The sequence below is a fragment of the Dendrobates tinctorius genome, unplaced genomic scaffold (genome assembly GCF_039654945.1).
Source record: "Dendrobates tinctorius isolate UK_male_01 unplaced genomic scaffold, ASM3965494v1 ptg000104l, whole genome shotgun sequence".
In the NCBI taxonomy this organism is placed as follows: Eukaryota; Metazoa; Chordata; class Amphibia; order Anura; family Dendrobatidae; genus Dendrobates; species Dendrobates tinctorius.
In genome coordinates, this window is record NW_027361772.1 from 11,412,101 (window position 1) to 11,430,881 (window position 18,781).

The following is an 18,781-nucleotide window of genomic DNA, read 5'->3' on the forward strand; positions in this document are numbered from 1 at the left end:
CTCTGGGTTTGGTGCTTGGCAGTCTGGTGGCTCTCTCTCAGCGGTGGTGCCTCTGTCTCTCCATGTCCTGTCTTGCCTCCTCCTGTCTCGCATGCTTAGTGTGTTCCTTCTACATCACTCTTTGCCCTGCAGCTTCTTCATTGATGTGCACTCCCTTCCTACCTCTCCCTAATTCTTCACATGTTCTGTGTTACTTGCGGTCTTCTCTTCTTCAGCTTGGTCTTTTTGCCTGCTTTGCTGCTTTCCACCATGCGTGCCCACCATAGAGCCACCTTACTGTCTGCCATCCTTCTCCAGCGCCTTATTTCCTCACACGTCGCCTTTCTCTACCACTAACACTTTGCTTCAGAACCTGTCTGTTCCCTCAGTCTACCTTTCCTCCCTCTCGCCTGAATGTCAGGGCACCTGTACTAGTCCATACTTGAGTTGTGGTCCCAGGATGTCGGCTCTGCAGAAGTTGGAGAGCTTTGCTTCACGGGTCTTCAGCCGTGGACCCCGCAGTCCAGCTCCGGGGAGGGAACCTGCGCCCCCCAGCAGTCCTCAGCCGCCCTGCCTGCCTAGCAACGTACTGAGCTGGGATCGGGAGAGTGAGTGTGCGCGATGCTCTGCGGGGTAGGGAGTCATGATCAACTGCGCAGTGCACTTTTTTTGGCTTTTGGAGTTATTTGCATAAATGCCGCAAGGCAACGGCACAATGTTCTGCGAGATAAAATTGTTTGAAATTGTGCAACGCTCTGTCCGGAGTGCTCCGCGCTTTCAGGAAGGTTATAATGTTCTGCTTGAGACCATGTTAGCAGTATGACATTGTTTTAATCACTTCTGACAGTCTGCGGAGTGCTTGGTGTACGCTGGTATCATACAATGCTCTGCTGTACTTTTTGCACAGCCGCCCTATATTGTCCTAGCATGCCTGCAGCTACTGTACGCAATGCTCTGCATGCCGCTGTTATCTCGCCCTCTTAAATGTTTGGTTAAAATAACTTTCCGCTTGTGCAATGCTCTGCAATCTGTTGTCACACGCTTTCTTTGCGATGCTCTGTAGCTTAATCTTTCATTGCAGCTTCCTGTATTGTTCCACTGGGGTTTTTATCAATGTGTGACCAATGTCTCAATGTCACACTGTGTAGTCAGGACAGAGTGCTGCACATTGGATATAGTCAATGCCTTTTACTTTACCTAGTAAAAACCCTGCACAACGTGACCCTGGACGGGCACAGCTGCCTTAACCGGTTTGTCTGTGCCGCCACCAGGTGCGGCTATAGCCTGTAGGGGTGGGTCAGTGGTTATGTAATGCAGTGCTGCCATCATCTGCCAGTATGAACAGGGCCAGGGTTGTCGGAGCTGTATGCCCATGTCAGCACGCTCCATGGAGTGTATCGTTGTTGGGGTTAGGCGGCCACATTGTTAGTGTCACCTTGTAGGACCTTGGACAAGGAATTTCTGCAAGTTTATTGCCTTCAGGTAGAGATAGCTGGCTTTTTTTCTCCTTAGCCCATGCTGGGCGTAGACGTGGAGGCAATTAGACCCTTCCAGGAGCGCATCAAAGTTTTTGAAAATGCATCAAAGTTTTTGAATTGGACGACTGTAAACCATAAAAAGTTAAGTCACCATGTTCTTGAAGAAGAAAACGTCGGTTTCCCTCTACACTGGCAATCAAAATGATTCACCCTCCATTGCAATAAGGTTTATTAGCAAAATTGTCAAAGTTCCTGCTGTCTGCAATAAACCCATAAACCAAGAAAAATGTCAATGGCTCAACGCAACCAATATAAAATATGACTTCTCCAAATTCAGCACAAAATTACAGTTTTAATGGGGTTTAATCATTAATCTTCAGGAACGCACTGTTCCCCAGCCTTGATGAGTGGCAGTGCACTCCTGGAGATTTGACAGTTCGGGCTGGCAGCATGGTTGAGCCCCTCATCTGAACTGTGCGTGCCATTCATTCTGCTAGTAAAGGAATAGCGCAGGGACACTGAAGCTAGCCAAATCCACTGATCTATAACCAAGCGCTTGCAAGTGCAACTAGCCACCTCGGATACACTGACCATTTGGCCCGCTAGGCCATGAACTGTATACTAGAGAATTTAAAATCCCTCAATTCTTGAGAGCAGAGATAAGAGGTTAATTGCAAAGTTGTTTGGTTTTTTTTTTACACGTACTTTACTTGGGAGAGAGAGCCCCTTTAATGACCACTGCAGTTTCAGAATTATTCACCCACTTTGTGACAAGCATCTTTAGTACTTAGTAGATCCCCTCTTGCTATTATGACCTGCTGCAAATGTGCTACCTAGCCAGACACTGCTTGCATATAGCATTCCTGAGGAATCGTAGCCCATTCGTCATGGGCAATGGTCACTAATATTCATGGGTTTGCTACAATTGTTTTCTTCCTATCTAAATTTTCTATTGCATAAAGTGACTGTGAGGTCCACTCCCGAATCTTCTAGGGCTTCTTCTGAAACCAAAACTTGGTGGAACCTTGTCCTGTTGAAAGGTCCAGTGATGCCGAGTTTTAGATTCCTCACAGTAGTTATGATGTTTTCTCCTAAGAATTTTTGATACTTGATTGAATCCCTCTTGCTCTCCACAAGTTGCAGGCTTTTGTCAGAGGAAGCAGAACAGCCACAGGTCATCACTGAGCCACTGCCATGCTTCACTGTAGACACCATCGAGCCATCTCCATGCTTAATCATAGGCAAGGTGTTCTCAGAATATTCTTCATTCTGCTTCAGACCTCCTTATGAACAACAGGAACAAAAAAGTTTCACTGTTTCATTTGCTCCTCAGAAAAGAATTCCTAAACTTCTGTATGAGCATGTTGGAGCTGACTCTGTTGAACTTTTGGGTCAGTAGAGGTATTTTTCTTAGAAGTTTGAGTAAGGTGCAAACTAATCATGGGAGGCCTTAATGTCCAAAGTGAAGCCTCAGTGTCTGCTGCCACCTAATCTTGCTGTAGGTCTCCGCAGTTGCTCAAGGTTGTTTTTTTTTTTTTTTGTTTTTTTTACCATCTGCCTCCTTAGGAATCTAGTGGCAGCCGGTGACTGCTTTCACTTCCTGCCACATGCAAGTAGTGTAGATAATGTTCCTTTAATTTTGATCTTGAAAACTTTGCTTCCTGCTGTATCTCAATGGCCTTGATTGCTTGCATGCCAGTCTAATGCCTAGTCTTAATGAAGGGAGCACTTGAGTAAGAAATTCATTAAGAGGTGTGCAACTTTAATGAACGTGGCACATCTTACAACTATTCGGAGCCCGAAAACGTTTGTAGAAGAATTTCAGCTGGGCTTACCCATGCCGTGTCTTCTCAATCTCCTTCAACTTTCAAACAGTTGGCGGAGCTGGCTGGGACAACCTTAAATACGCCAAAAGTCTAAAAAAATCTTGTGCAGTTTTCAGTTGCTCAAAAATTTTGCAACATTTCTAGCCTTTTTACTCCATAATCCAGGTATAAACTGCTTAAAGAATTGGGGCCTATGCCTTTATCTTTTTGGATCCTTGTACTTGCTCGTGCAAAGCAATGATCTTTTACTTTGTGGGCCCCTTTTGACTTAAGCTAGTCATACGTATTAGTTGGTTATTTGCCGAACGATGGTTCGACCGATCGTTTGTGTTGTGTAAACTTTTTTTTTGTGCATGTAGTTCCACTCTAGCCTGTATTCTATGACTTCTGTAGTTTTGTGTCCATGTTCTCTTCCTGCAATCATCCATGTTGTGATGATGCACATAATGATTGCTGTACTGCCCAATTAAATTTCTTCAGTCCCCCACAATGTCTGAATGCCGCTGATTCTGCTGAAAGCTGTAATTTGCAACAGTTAATGGAGTTGTCCGGTCTGCTGTTAAGTCTGCAGCTTCTCTATGTAACTGCTGACTTCAGAATCTAGTATGCACACCGACCGCAATCTGGATTCTCCAGTGTTGATGGCAAAATTTTGTCTATGTGCTAGGACTCACTCAATTCATTTGTATGGAACAAGGCCGAGCAAAGTAGTCTGAACGTGGCCGTAAGTATGTAAATCGCATAATTGTGGTCACGTTGCGGCCCACTATCGCTGGCAGTATCGGTGAATCCTGACTATGTGCGGCGCGCGTACAATAAGGATTCAGAAGTTTACAGAAGACCGGACAGCGCCTTTTTAAATGCTAAAGTGGCCCCAATGAAGTTTAAACACACTCCTTTCCGAGACCATCGCCATTCCAGTGGTGATGGCACAGTGTCTTCCGGCGGTTATGTTACATTGTCACTGCCAGGATGTAGCTTTTCGCTATTTGCAACCCCATGTTGAAGGTTTGTGTGTTGAGCTTTTATTTTCTCCAGTAAGGAAACTAGATATGACAAAAAGTGCAATAGTTTCTTATCTGGGTAAAAATTAGGTTTTTCATGCACAATCGTGCTCACCTGCTTGGATTGTGTGCACACAGCCACTTAAAAGGCTTAGGCTGCTGTAGACCCACGAGGAGAAATTAAGGAAACCGAAAACACAAGGGTTAAACTTGTCGAGGGACTATGAGATGACGGAAATCCAAAAGTATGCGATTTATTTTCAACTTATGAAGTTTACAACTTCTTCATCAGGACAAACCACGGTGAATGTGGTCCCTCGACAGCAGTGCCGTTTAACCCGTTTGTTTCCATTTTCCCTCCTTTCATCCAGCACTTCATTACCAGTGGCAGTTGTAATGGTCTCGGACAATGGTTGAGCAGTCAAGCCTTAGCTTTAGGCGACTTTGAAAGAATCTGCTTTCACTTATTTTTGTCTTGCCGTAGTGGATTTTGGTCATCTTACCACCGTTTGGCATTATGTCTGGGTGAATATAGCAGGGCAATAACATGGCCATGGAACTGTCATTCTGCAAATTCCTCTAAAAATTGATAAGGTGTAGCAATGATTACATGGCACCAGATATCATACAGCATAAGAAAGTGGTCTGTATACTGTAAAAATAAAATGCCTAAAGGGAGGCAGTGTGTAGAACTTGTCCTAATATCTGGTCAGCAGTATCTTGCATTAATGTGGTTGCCAATGATTTGGAGAAAAAAAATCCTGAAGGCTCCACTACTTTTGTCCATGGGTTTTTCTGATATTAGTTTGTCCTCATTCATAGAATCCTAGAATATTAGAGTTGGAAGGGATCTCCAGGGTCATCGTGCCCAACCCCCTGCTCACTGCAGGATTCACTAAACCATCTCAGACAGATGTCTGTCCAACTTCTGTTTGAAGACTTCAATGGAAGGAGAACTCGCCACCTCTTGTCGTAGCCTGTCCCACTCATTGATCACCCTCACTGTCAAAAAGTATTTCTAATATCTAATCTGTATCTTCCTTTCAGTTTCATTCCATTTCTTCGCGTGTTTCCATGTGCCAATGAGAATAATGATGATCCCTCTACACTGTGACAGCCCTTCATATATTTGTAGACAGCTATTAGGTCTCCTCTTAGCTTTCTTTATTGCACGCTAAACATTCCCAGATCCTTTAACCGTTCCTTGTAGGACATACTTTGCAGTCCGCTCACCATCCTGGTAGCTCTTCTGTGAACTTGCTCCAGTTTTTCATTGTCTTTTTTTTTTTTTCTTTTAAAATGTGGTGCCCAGAACTGAACACTGTAATCCAGATGAGATCTGACCAAGGAGGTGTAGAAGGGGATAATTACTTCACGTGATCTAGACTCTATGCTTATCTTAATACATCCCAGAACTAGGTTTGCCTTTTTTTGCTTCTGCATAACACTGTTGACTCGTGCAGTCTGTGATCTATTAGTATACCCAAGTCTTTTTCACACGTGCTGTTGCTTAGTTCTATTCCTCCCATTCTATAGATGTAATTTTCGCTTTTCTTGCCCAGATGTAGAATCTTGCATTTCTGCCTGTTTAAACACCATTCTATTAGTTGCTGCCCATTGCTCAAGCTTATCTAGATCCTTCTGTTGAACAGGGTAGAGTTGCACTATCCAACACAGCTTATAGACTGAAGTGGTGCCATTTCTAAGGATATGTGGCCACGATCAGGAAATAGCAGATTTTTGGACGCGTCGTATTTTCGTTGCGTCCAAAATGTATTCTTTGAACCACATGAATTTACCGCATCTAGTGAATTACTATGGGTGAAACTATGCAGCGGACACTTGCGTCTCCTCTGCAAATAATTGACATGTCGCAGCTAATAAACACGCAATGCACAGCGGTAAATAGAAGCACAATGGGCATAAGATTTCTATAAATCCATACAGGGTGCATCTAATGCAGAACGCAGCGTTTTGAACGCAGCACTGGTGAGCTGTGTCTAAAATGCTGCTATTTTTGATTGTGGGCACGTTTCCTAAGGGGTAAGGAAATCGAGGTAGTCCTTTTTCTATTACTGGACAACCCCCTTTAAATGAAGTCTATCATCTATATTTTGTTAAAATTGTTGGCGGCCGGGGTAGTGTGCGAGGGACGCGGCGCGGCCGGGGTAGTGTGCGAGGGATGCGGCGCGGCCGGGGTAGTGTGCGAGGGACGCGGTGCGGCCGGGGTACAGTTTGAATAGTGTGGTGGGGATGGAGGAGTGAACAGGAGGTTCTCATAGGGCGTGATATAACTGGCAGGGTACATAGATGAGGTAGAGCAGTGCCATAGACAATGAATAGAGCGTCGGCTGAGCATGCGCACCTCTACTCCATTCAAAACAGGACAATGAAGAACCCTGTTCTCAGGGGGTCCCAGTGGTCGGACCCCCCGGGATCAGTAAGTTATGTCCCTATCTTATGAATAGTGGATTACTTGTGATTTTCAGAAAACCCCTTTAACAATCATAGAATATCTGTGATCAGTTTGTGAACTAGGGTGATGATTTGAACAGTCTCCTGCAGAGGGCGCCACTGTCCTAGCTGCCGAACTGGGAGTGGAGGGACCTCTGCTTGGGGTTATACAGGTTGATATTTTTCTTTGCTGAGGCCAAAGTCCTTATAACAGTGTCCAGCATCTCTGAGAATAAACAGAGGAATAATGCAGGAATCTGTGGTGACCGCAGGCTACTAGTCCCGCATGTGTCCGCCATGTTATGTGCAGCCAGGAGTCTGTGGGAGTAGTGGTGCTCGGGGTGTATGACGGCACCTGCTTACCTGTAGGGCTGAACATCTGTGGATAATGAGTCTGGCAGGTAGGATTTTAACCATGTGGGTGCCAGGGCACTGTGTGTGTGACTGCGCTCAGACGTCTGATCTCTCTCCCATCTATTTACAGTGAAAGAGTTCCTGGCCAAAGCGAAAGAAGACTTCCTGAAGAAATGGGAGAACCCAGCTCAGGTACTGAAGCATTCAGTGTTCAGTAAGGAATGGTGCTGTGTACAGGGTACGGAGCAGATAGCGTGGTACCGCTGGTATTCTAAAGTGTGTGTGATCTGAAGAAGGGGAAAAAAAAACAGCTCACCTTAATAGCCTGTGGAGCGGGGAAGCACGGAAGCCATGGATTCGTCATGGATAATAATGAAGAGAAAAAAGGAGGATTTTCCAGCTTCCAAAAAAATTTCAATTTATTGTAGATAAAACAACATGAAAAAATAGACAGCAGTTCACATGGTGTGAGATAAGGCTACGCGTTTCGAACAGAACACTGATCTTAAAGCCTTTGAGAAAGAACAGTGTTCTGTTCGAAACGCGTAGCCTTATCTCACACCATGTGAACTGCTGTCTATTTTTTCATGTTTTATCTACAATAAATTGGATTTTTTTTGGAAGCTGGAAAATCCTCATTTTTTCTCTTCTGTATGATCTGAAGTAGCTGGGCCTGAGTACAACTTGGAAAAATTGCTATCATTGGTAAAGTAAGGTCATAGCCAACATGGTAGCACAGGTAAAGGACAGTATGAATACCATGGTAAAAATTAATACAGTGTGGATAATGTATAACCAGCAGGGTACTGTGTTGAACTGTAGAGGGCGGACCGGGTACAGTGCGGTTATTGTAGAGCGTGCAAGGCGCAGCATAGCTAGTGTTGAGACTGCAGGATGCAGCATAGCTAGCGTAGAGTGGTCAGGGTGTTGCGTAGTGCGTTCAGGGTGTTGCGTAGCTAGCGTAGAGCGGTCGGGGTGCTGGGTAGCTAGCGTAGAGCTGTCGGGGTGCTGGGTAGCTAGCATAGAGCGGTCAGGGTGCTGCGTAGCTAGCGTAGAGCGGTCGGGATATTGGGTACCTAGCGTAGAGCGGCCAGGGTGTTGGGTAGCTAGCATAGAGCGGCTGGTGTGTTGGGTAGCTAGCATAGAGCGGTCAGGGTGTTGGGTAGTTAGTGTAGAGCGCTTGGGGAGTTGCGTAGCTGGCGTAGAGCAGGGAGGGTATGGTGTTTGGAAAGTGTTACAGGCCTACAACTGGGCTAGTAATGTAGTGTTAGTGCTATGCCAGCACCACAACGTTGTCTATCCCTTTTCCTAAGTTGGTAAGAGGGTGACTGTGGTTGGGTACAGTGTTGATAACGATGTATTTCCATCCTGACCAGTATGTCTGGTTGCAATTGCCACACATTGATATATACCAGTGATGACGGTTAGTGATGGCGCCCTGCAGCCTCCTCACCTCTGCTGCTCCCCCTCCACAGAACACGGCTCACCTGGAACAGTTTGAGCGTATTAAGACGCTGGGCACAGGCTCGTTTGGTCGCGTGATGCTCGTCAGACATAAGGAGAACGGCCATCACTACGCCATGAAGATCTTGGATAAGCAGAAGGTTAGTGTGGTGTCTGAATACTCTTCATGGTGCCAACTGGACATGGCAGCATCCCATCAGTATACACTGAGATCTTGGAGGTCATGTGCAAAGTGTCCACACATCTAAAGAACATGAAACCAGTAAGTTACATAATGATATAATTGGTGTCTGGGAGTCTATTCTAGTCACGCATTGACAAAATTAAAATTGCCCTGTAGATGGCGCCTCTTTTTTGTTTAAGGGATTGTTATTACCAGATAGTAATTTAATCAGAATTTTGGGGAGACCTCATGGCCACAATAGACTTTTTGTTATTTTTCTTAATTTGTTTCTAGCTGGATACGTTTAAGACCAGATCCCAGGTGTGAGTATGGTCATGTCGGGATAAGTAGCACGTTTGTGTAGTTGTCTCTTGAGGAACTAGGATGTTAAAGTCCCATTATACTTGATCGAGTCAGTCTGCACCTAAAGGCTAGATTGTAAGTGGGATTCTCCATTGGTTGAGGCTCGTAATGTCTTTTTAAGATTGATTCCTCCTGAAAATACTTGAGAGCGTTTTTGTTGTTGCTTTTTTAGATATGATATTCTATTTCCAGGAACATTTGGGCGTTCATTGGTTCCCCATTATTACCAAGTGTTATAGCGGTGTTGGCCCCCCATCATCAAGGAGGATTAATGTTCTTCTGTTTTTTGTCAGGTCGTGAAGTTGAAGCAGATTGAGCACACGCTGAATGAGAAGCGCATCCTCCAGGCTGTTAACTTTCCTTTCCTTGTGCGTCTGGAGTATTCATTCAAGGTAATTGTTATATACTTGTAAACTTATACTTATGCTGCCCTCCGCCCGCCTGCGCCTCTGTCGCGCCCTCCGCCCGCCTGCGCCTCTGTCGCGCCCTCCGCCCGCCTGCGCCTCTGTCGCGCCCTCCGCCCGCCTGCGCCTCTGTCGCGCCCTCCGCCCGCCTGCGCCTCTGTCGCGCCCTCCGCCCGCCTGCGCCTCTGTCGCGCCCTCCGCCCGCCTGCGCCTCTGTCGCGCCCTCCGCCCGCCTGCGCCTCTGTCGCGCCCTCCGCCCGCCTGCGCCTCTGTCGTGCCCTCCGCCCGCCTGCGCCTCTGTCGCGCCCTCCGCCCGCCTGCGCCTCTGTCGCGCCCTCCGCCCGCCTGCGCCTCTGTCGCGCCCTCCGCCCGCCTGCGCCTCTGTCGCGCCCTCCGCCCGCCTGCGCCTCTGTCGCGCCCTCCGCCCGCCTGCGCCTCTGTCGCGCCCTCCGCCCGCCTGCGCCTCTGTCGCGCCCTCCGCCCGCCTGCGCCTCTGTCGCGCCCTCCGCCCGCCTGCGCCTCTGTCGCGCCCTCCGCCCGCCTGCGCCTCTGTCGCGCCCTCCGCCCGCCTGCGCGCCTGTCGCGCCCTCCGCCCGCCTGTCGCGCCCTCCGCCCGCCTGTCGCGCCCTCCGCCCGCCTGTCGCGCCCTCCGCCCGCCTGTCGCGCCCTCCGCCCGCCTGTCGCGCCCTCCGCCCCTCTGTCGCGCCCTCCGCCCCTCTGTCGCGCCCTCCGCCCCTCTGTCGCGCCCTCCGCCCCTCTGTCGCGCCCTCCGCCCCTCTGTCGCGCCCTCCGCCCCTCTGTCGCGCCCTCCGCCCCTCTGTCGCGCCCTCCGCCCCTCTGTCGCGCCCTCCGCCCCTCTGTCGCGCCCTCCGCCCCTCTGTCGCGCCCTCCGCCCCTCTGTCGCGCCCACCGCCCCTCTGTCGCGCCCTCCGCCCCTCTGTCGCGCCCTCCGCCCCTCTGTCGCGCCCTCCGCCCCTCTGTCGCGCCCTCCGCCCCTCTGTCGCGCCCTCCGCCCCTCTGTCGCGCCCTCCGCCCCTCTGTCGCGCCCTCCGCCCCTCTGTCGCGCCCTCCGCCCCTCTGTCGCGCCCTCCGCCCCTCTGTCGCGCCCTCCGCGCCTCTGTCGCGCCCTCCGCGCCTCTGTCGCGCCCTCCGCGCCTCTGTCGCGCCCTCCGCGCCTCTGTCGCGCCCTCCGCGCCTCTGTCGCGCCCTCCGCGCCTCTGTCGCGCCCTCCGCGCCTCTGTCGCGCCCTCCGCGCCTCTGTCGCGCCCTCCGCCCGCCTGCGCCTCTGTCGCGCCCTCCGCCCGCCTGCGCCTCTGTCGCGCCCTCCGCCCGCCTGCGCCTCTGTCGCGCCCTCCGCCCGCCTGCGCCTCTGTCGCGCCCTCCGCCCGCCTGCGCCTCTGTCGCGCCCTCCGCCCGCCTGCGCCTCTGTCGCGCCCTCCGCCCGCCTGCGCCTCTGTCCCTCTCTCCTGTACAGTACTGTTAGTCTACCTCACTAACCTCTTTTAGGCCATCTTATGCGAGTATGATATGATATTTTGCTGTCATTTTAAATTTTTGTGTTTTTCTTCTCAGGACAACACGAATCTGTACATGGTGATGGAGTATGTAGCAGGGGGTGAGATGTTCTCTCACCTGCGTCGGATCGGACGTTTCAGGTAGTGTCTGGAGCTTGGTGGGTGGGGGGTGCACTTATTTCTCTCATTTTGTTTGCTGAGTGTTAACTGACTGTTTTTATTTTTTTCCCTCCTTGCAGTGAACCTCACGCCCGCTTTTATGCATCCCAAATTGTATTAACCTTTGAATACCTGCACTCCCTGGATCTTATATACAGAGACCTGAAACCAGAGAATCTGCTTATAGACCAACAAGGTTACATCCAGGTACTCCATACTGTGCTTTACATCTTAACGAAGGGAATCGCTTGATTAAAAAAAAATATTGGTATGTCATAATGCTTGTTTTAAAGGAGTTGTCAGGTCTTTTTCTAATAAGAGTGACTGCAGACTTCTGAACCCTCACAGAGCGCACACTGCATGCAGTCAGGATTCTCTGGTGTCGGCGATAACGGACGGGCATGTTACCGCAAGTATGCATCTTATAATCTTTCTGCCACATTCCGACTAGATGTGCACGGCCTCGCTCAATACACTTTTTCGAGCGAGGCTGCGCACATCTAGTCAGAATGTGACCGAAAGTGTGCAACATGCATACTTGGAGTCACGTGACCCCCGACAACCCCTTTTAGTTTCTCTTACTTTCTATTATATGAGCCGAGATAACGATCATGCCTGGTTATACTATTTTCTGTCTGCATTTCCGTGTATATACTTCCTGTCCATGTAAGATACATAGTGCCACCTGGAGGCTATGTTAGGAACTACGAGTTAAGAATTTGTGTTTCAATTGCCTCCGGACTTTTTTACGCAGGTGACGGATTTTGGCTTTGCCAAGCGAGTAAAGGGAAGAACTTGGACTTTGTGTGGGACACCTGAGTACTTGGCCCCTGAAATCATTCTTAGCAAGGTGAGCAACAGAGCTCAAAGTTTGTTTCATTGTCTAGTCTTCTGTATGGAAATGTACACGCAAGTGGAGTCTGTGCTTTGGAAGATTTACCGTATTTTGCTAACTATAAGACATACTACAAATTTTTGGAAGGAAAATAGGAAAAAAAAAACTTGGTGGTGCGAATGCTAGTCCACTTTCATGGGAGGGGGGGCTGGGGGTCCCAGGAGGCAGGTCACCATCTTGACCAGTGAGAAGGGGAATCTTTTGAAAGGCTAGGGCCAACAGCCACGCACTCCCTTTTCCCAGCCCGGGGCATGCAGCATTCCCCAACTCCTGCCGCCGACATCCTGCAACCAAGCGCCGCCCCCCCCCCCCCCGGTAAGCTATCTTCAGATTATAAAACGCACCCCTATTTTCCTTCCAAATTTAGGGGGGGAAAAGTGCGTCTTATAATCCAACAAAATACTGTAGTTTGTGTTCAAGGGGTTAAATGTGCGCAATCTCCTGTCCGCAGAATGAGTGGTCAATGTCTAATTACTGTTGTCCCTGCTCGTCATTGCCGCTCTGTTCAATGAATATGGGGCTGGGGAGACAGTACAGCACCCGATTGTTCCTGTCCTCCTCACAGTCCTTGACTGCTCCACCCTGCTCAGTCTTTGACCATGACGAGGCGGAATAAGAGCTTTCAACCCCCCCATTCTAGTGATCGATGGGGATCCCAGTCATTAGATTGACATTTTTTTTTAGTGACTCTTCATATAAAAAGAACAAGAAATGAAAACCTCCACTAACCATTGTCATATATACTGTAATTGATTTCTTGAGCAGGATCATTTTTATTAAAGGGATTGTCCTGGACATTTTTATCTTATATTTTTTTATTTTACTATGTACCTAAAAACTAGCAGGCAGGTAATTGCTACCCGGCGCCAACTCAGAACGGCCACCACTGCTGATTCAGCTGCTCCATGTCAGCAGAGCAGCTCTTAATCTTCTGTGCTTCTCTGTCAACGACGCAGGACTCCCAACGTCATTCTGATTAACAGCCAGCGCCCCGCAGTTAGGCTGCGGGGAGCCAGATGTCGGTCAATATGACATCGGCAGCCTCTCTCCGTCAACAGAGCGGAAGAGGAGCTGCTGTTTGGATGGGACATCAGTGGAAGCCGCAGAATCGCTGCCCGGAGCGGTCTGTGACTGCTTTGTGCTGGTAGAGATCGGCGCCGGGTAGATTGCGTCTTAGTTCTTCGGCCGATACTGTAAAGTTCAATAAAAAAAAATGAAACTCCAAAATTGATAGGCTCTCTTTGCATTTTTTTTCTTTAATTTTTTTTTTTATATTTTTGCTCGTCACTTTAATTACCCCCAGGATGTGCAATTCAAATGTGTTATATACCCCAAAATGGTGGCAATAAATGTCAGCTCGCCAAAAAAAATAAAAAAAAAAAAAGACTAAATAAGAAAAGTTTACAAATATTCTAACGCTATATAAGCATGCTGAAATGAAAAATCATGTTCCCACTTAATGTTTACTGCACAATGAATGCCGTAATATCAAAACCTCAAAAATAATGACGGTATTGCTGCGTTTTTTTTTTTGTTTTTTTTTTTCCACCCACTGGCAATTCGTTTCCCATATTTCAGTGCATTATATGGTCAAGTGAATAGTGTCATTCAAGACTACTAGCTTGGGGGGACAAAAAGAAGCCCCAATATCATTGTAAAAAATGAAAAATGTTATAGCTCCTGGGCAAATGGTAGGAAATAATGATGAGTGAACGTTCTCTGATGAGGTGTTATCGGAGTATGCTCATGTGCTAAGAGTCTCTTCCACATGCTCGAAAAATATGTTCGAGTCCATGCGGCTGCATGTCTTGAAGTTCTTAGACAGCCGCAACACATGCAGGGATTGCCTAATGCATCCACTGGGACTCGAACATATTTTTCGAGGATGCTGAAGAGACGTGTTCGAGTCCTCGCGGCTGCATATCTCACGGCTGTTAGGCAATCCCTGCATGTGTTGCAGCTGTCAAACAGCCGTGCGACACGCAGCTGCTGGGACTTGTACATATTTTTCGAGCACACCGAAGACCCTCGGTTAGCAGTGCCAGGGGTGTGGAGTCTGAGTCGGTGTCATTGAAATTGATGAGTCGGAACACAGAACCTATAAGTTAGTTCCCTATGTAGTGTGGAGGCTGCTGTCTTAGTCTATGTTCACATAATGTCTTGGTCTGCTGTCAGTGGCTCCATCGGGGATTACATCTGAAGCCCTGGAAAAGCAGGATTCAGACATTTGTGATGGTGGGACGATTGACTGTAATGAGGCAAAGTCAATATATGCTTTGTCGGACATAATTGTTGGCAGTGTTCTATTTGAAGCTGTGGAGCCAAAGTGCAGTCAACCACGTTTTGGTGCCTGCTTCAAGTAGCCAGATGCTATCTAAAATGGCGTACAGCAGAGCAATGTCACCTTCAGAATTATTAAAGACTAGCAGAAGAGCCCGGCGCTGCCCGGGCATAGTAACTAACTGTGGTTAGTTATAACAAATTATAATTATCCTCCATCCCATAGTCCCGTGCCCATATACCCATCATATATATCCTCCATCCCATAGTCCCATGCCCATATACCCTTCATACATATCCTCCATCCCATAGTCCCGTGCCCATATACCCATCATACATATCTTCCATCCCATAGTCGAGTGCCCATATACCCATCATACATATCCCTCCATCTCATAGTCCCATGCCCATGTACCCATCATACATATCCTCCATCCCATAGTCCCGTGCCCATATACCCATCATACATATCCTCCATCCCATAGTCCCATGCCCATATACCCATCACACATCCTCCATCCCATAGTCAACCATTATGACATCATAATGAGCGGCAGGGCTTGCAACCTATGATGACATCAGCGTCGCCATGACAACCATTATGACATCATAATGAGGGGCGGGGCTTGATACGCACACACTTTTTCTCCATTATGTAGATAGGGGCAAAATTGTTTGGTGAATTGGAATGCGCAGTGTTAAAATTTCAGACATAAGCCCCAACTGGAACCACTGTCTGTCGGCCGAAACTCCATGTGAACATAGCCCTAGGGATTTAAGTCCACCTTCGTCCATCCAAGGAATAAAAAGTGCAAGGCACCACTAATATGGTCAATTCCTGTTAAGTTGTGAAGCACGTAAGCAAAAACATGAAATAATTCTTCTCTTCCATTTTTCATAGGGGTATAATAAAGCCGTGGATTGGTGGGCCCTTGGAGTCCTCATTTATGAAATGGCTGCAGGCTATCCTCCGTTCTTTGCTGACCAGCCAATTCAGATCTATGAAAAGATCGTATCTGGCAAGGTTAGTGTCCTCTTTGATCTCGTTGTTTCACTGACTAGAGTACTGCTAGATTAGGATATATTAACTAACTGGAGTCCATTGTACTTTCTTCTCTTTCTTTAATTTTATTTTTAAAAGTCAACCTTTCTAAGCTAAGTTAGCTGGTTGTCCCATCTGATTGTGTCCACTTTGCTGTTCGTATATTCAGTCTTTTGAGCTTTTTTTTTCCCACTTCAAGTTTTGAAAATTCCTAGTTGGAGTGAAAAATGTGCATGTCACTTCTTTGAAGGGCTTCTGGTGGAACCTCATTAAGTCAAAACGCTGTCCACTTAGACGTCAAAAATCCTCTGAACGCTCCCCTCAGTGAGGGCAGTTCCTGAAGTGGTTTCCATCAGAAAACTTGTTGCTTCAAAAACTGTTCACATAGCCTTTCTTTTTGGCACCTTTAATTATTTTGGGATTTCCTGAGAGAGACTGAGCTGCCTTAAGGCCCCCATACACATTAGATAGCTGTCTGCCAAACCTTCATTAAGCCAAAAAGCCATCTCTCTTAACTCCTACATACACAGAAAAGCTCGACTTGGAGACTCTTGTGTACATAGTTCCTTTTACTGTTAGGGTATGTGCACAAACAGTCCTTTTTACTGCGTTTTTGGAGCAAAAACGCCAGATACTTCACAAGAAAATTAATTCTTATCAAAAAACTTTGTTTTTGCTCAGTTTCAACTCTTAAATTTCTGCAAAAAAAACCCCTCAATGTGCATATAGCTTTATAGCTCCACTTGGGATAACCAGAAATCTTACTAGGTAAATAGTCAGACGGCCTCATAATTCGGGCGAGGATCCCAACGCAATGCTCAAACTGGCCGTCTGCTCTCTTCTGATCTATGCGCGATGGCATATACCGTATTTTTCGGACCATAAGACGCACTTTTTTCCCCAAAAATTTTTGGGGAAAGTGGAGGGTGCGTCTTATGGTCGCAATGTTCCTACCTCTGAGGTTGGTGCGGGTGCCGCGGGGCTCTGTAGTGCGGTGGTGGCAGTGGGCTGTGCTCCGGTGCAGGGGTGGCGGCTCTCTGTGCTCCAGTGCAGGGGCAGCGGCTCCGCTGGCATTTCCTCCAAGCCCGGAGTCCCCCGCACTTCCCTTGCTGGCCACCGCCATGTTGCGGTGGCCTCCGGGAGCATGGACGCCGGAAAGATGGCCGCCGGTCCGGGGACGGCGCATGCGCAGGTTCAGATCTCGTCTCGGGGGACGAGATCTCGTTGCCGAGATTTGAATCTGAGGACATCAGAACTACTACTATTAGCAAACGAAAAACTTCTAGAGGGTATAAGGCCATCTCCAAAGACCTTGGTATCCCAGTTACATCAGTATGCAGTGTTATTAAGAAGATTGCCAAGCATGGAACTGTCAAGAACCTCCCTGAACACGGGGTTAAGAGGAAAATTGCCAAGAGATGTCATCGAAGGTTGGTGCGAATGGTGGAAAAAAAACGTCACGTCAAACATCCAAAGACCTGAAGGCCAACCTCTAACAGTCTGGGGTCATGGTTTCAACAAGAACCATACACCGCACGCTTAACCAAGCAGAGCTTTATGGGCGAAGGTCAAGGAAGAAACCATGGCTGAAGAAAGACATAAAAAGGAACGACTGATCTTTGCCAAAGAGTACCTTGTCAAACCACAATCCTTCTGAATAAATGTTCTGTGGACAGATGAAACCAAAATAGAGCTTTTTGGCAATGCAAAGCAACAGTTTGTTTCCAGACAGCACAATGAAGCTTACAAGGAAAAGAACACCCTATTGAAGGTTCCATAATACTTCACCCTAGTATGGTGGAGTTTCCGTAATGCTGTGGGGTTGCTTTGCTGCACCTGGTCCTGGAGGCCTTGACCGTATCACAAGAGTCATGAAATTGGAGAATTATCAAGAGATTTTAGAGCCCAATGTCCTGCCCAGTGTAAGAAAATTTGGATTGAGTTGCAGATAATGGGTCCTCCAGCAAGATAATGACCAAAAGCATACATCCAGTACGTAGGAATGGTTAAAAAATAAAAAATGGGACTGTTTTTCAAAATGGCCAGCAATGAGTCCTGACCTCAATCCCATTGAAAATCTTTGGGGTGAGCTGAAATCTGCCATTGGGAAAAACGACTCTGCAAACATTCAAGAGCTTGAACCAAACTGCAAAGGAAGAGTGGGAGAAAATACCAGCTGAGAAGTGCAAGAAGCTTATTGATGGCTACAAGAAACATTTGGAGGCTGTCATCAATGCCAAAGGGTGTGCAGCTAAATATTAATTAGGGGTGCCTTTTTTGCTGCACATACTGTTTATTCTGATTCTTCTTTGAAATTGCAACATGTAAGTTGAAAAACAATGTTTTATTGTTGCATTTCTTTGGACCACTATTTAAAAGATCCCGAGGATAGAACTTTGTACAATGTATTCAGAAATAAGTGGAAATGCCCCAGTCTATGAGAAAAAATGAAGGGGTGCCAATAATGGTGACCAGCCCTGTATACGGCGGTCTGACTCTTCCCTAACGGAGACGTACATGTGGGCCTTTTAGGTCTTACCGTTAAGTTCTCAGGTTTTTGGAGAGTTTTTTTTTAACAGCAACAAAATCCTCCTCTAAGACGGAGTAGGAAGAATTTAGCAAGTGTTTTGGAGAAAATCCACTTTTGCTGCTCATGAGATGTTTGTTTTTTGAGCCTTTTCTTTTTCATGAAGTTTAAAAATACATCTTTTGAAGCGGATCCTGATTGAATCTTTTCATACTAGGATCTGTCTCCTCAAAAGGCTGCAAAAATACGCTTCAATAAGATACTCTTCAAAGCCAGTGTGGAAAGCAATAAAATTACTTTAGGAAATTCAGCTTAATATATTTTTTTTTTTCTACAAACTTATTGAAAGAATGTTCTCATTTGTCAGTTTAAAAATATGCCATGGTGTCCTCTTGTGTGTGTATATAGGGGCCATCGTACTGGATATAATCAACCATTGCATGTTATGATAACGTAGAGTTTGTGCTAAATTGTCAAGCAGTCCAAAAAAAAAAAGATTGAAAATGACGAGCTGAAATAAAATCGCTTCGAATATCACATTTTACAGCTTTTGTAGATGTGTTACATCGAATTGTAACTTTTTTCTTCTGATAATTTCATGTTTGTAGGTTCGTTTCCCTTCACACTTCAGTTCTGATTTGAAGGATCTTCTCAGAAACCTCTTGCAGGTTGACCTTACCAAGAGATTTGGGAACCTAAAGAATGGAGTGACAGACATCAAAGGTCATAAATGGTTCAGCACCACCGATTGGATAGCTGTCTATCAGAAGAAGGTACTAACCTTCACTATGATTGGTTTATTGATGCATTTCAATATGGGGACAACCATGGAACCAGCAGGTAGAAAGCCACCAGGAGAAGTTCCTCTACTAAAT

At 47.0% G+C, this 18,781-nt stretch overlaps 1 protein-coding gene across 6 annotated transcripts in view; it reads left to right on the forward strand.

The window, feature by feature from the left end:
• The window catches only part of LOC141100336 (cAMP-dependent protein kinase catalytic subunit alpha), a 44,228-nt gene that overhangs the window by 22,883 nt on the left and 2,564 nt on the right, over positions 1–18,781 (forward strand). For 4 of the 6 annotated variants that reach the window (XM_073588742.1, XM_073588743.1, XM_073588741.1 and 1 more), the window contains 8 exons: positions 7,226–7,287; positions 8,571–8,699; positions 9,379–9,477; positions 11,062–11,144; positions 11,243–11,369; positions 11,917–12,012; positions 15,239–15,361; positions 18,515–18,679. In XM_073588742.1, coding sequence (XP_073444843.1) covers positions 7,226–7,287; positions 8,571–8,699; positions 9,379–9,477; positions 11,062–11,144; positions 11,243–11,369; positions 11,917–12,012; positions 15,239–15,361; positions 18,515–18,679 — 884 coding nt within the window. Of the gene's footprint in view, positions 1–190; positions 588–6,973; positions 7,143–7,225; positions 7,288–8,570; positions 8,700–9,378; positions 9,478–11,061; positions 11,145–11,242; positions 11,370–11,916; positions 12,013–15,238; positions 15,362–18,514; positions 18,680–18,781 lie in introns of those variants that run through there. The other 2 variants (XM_073588739.1, XM_073588744.1) reach the window with 2 other exon arrangements.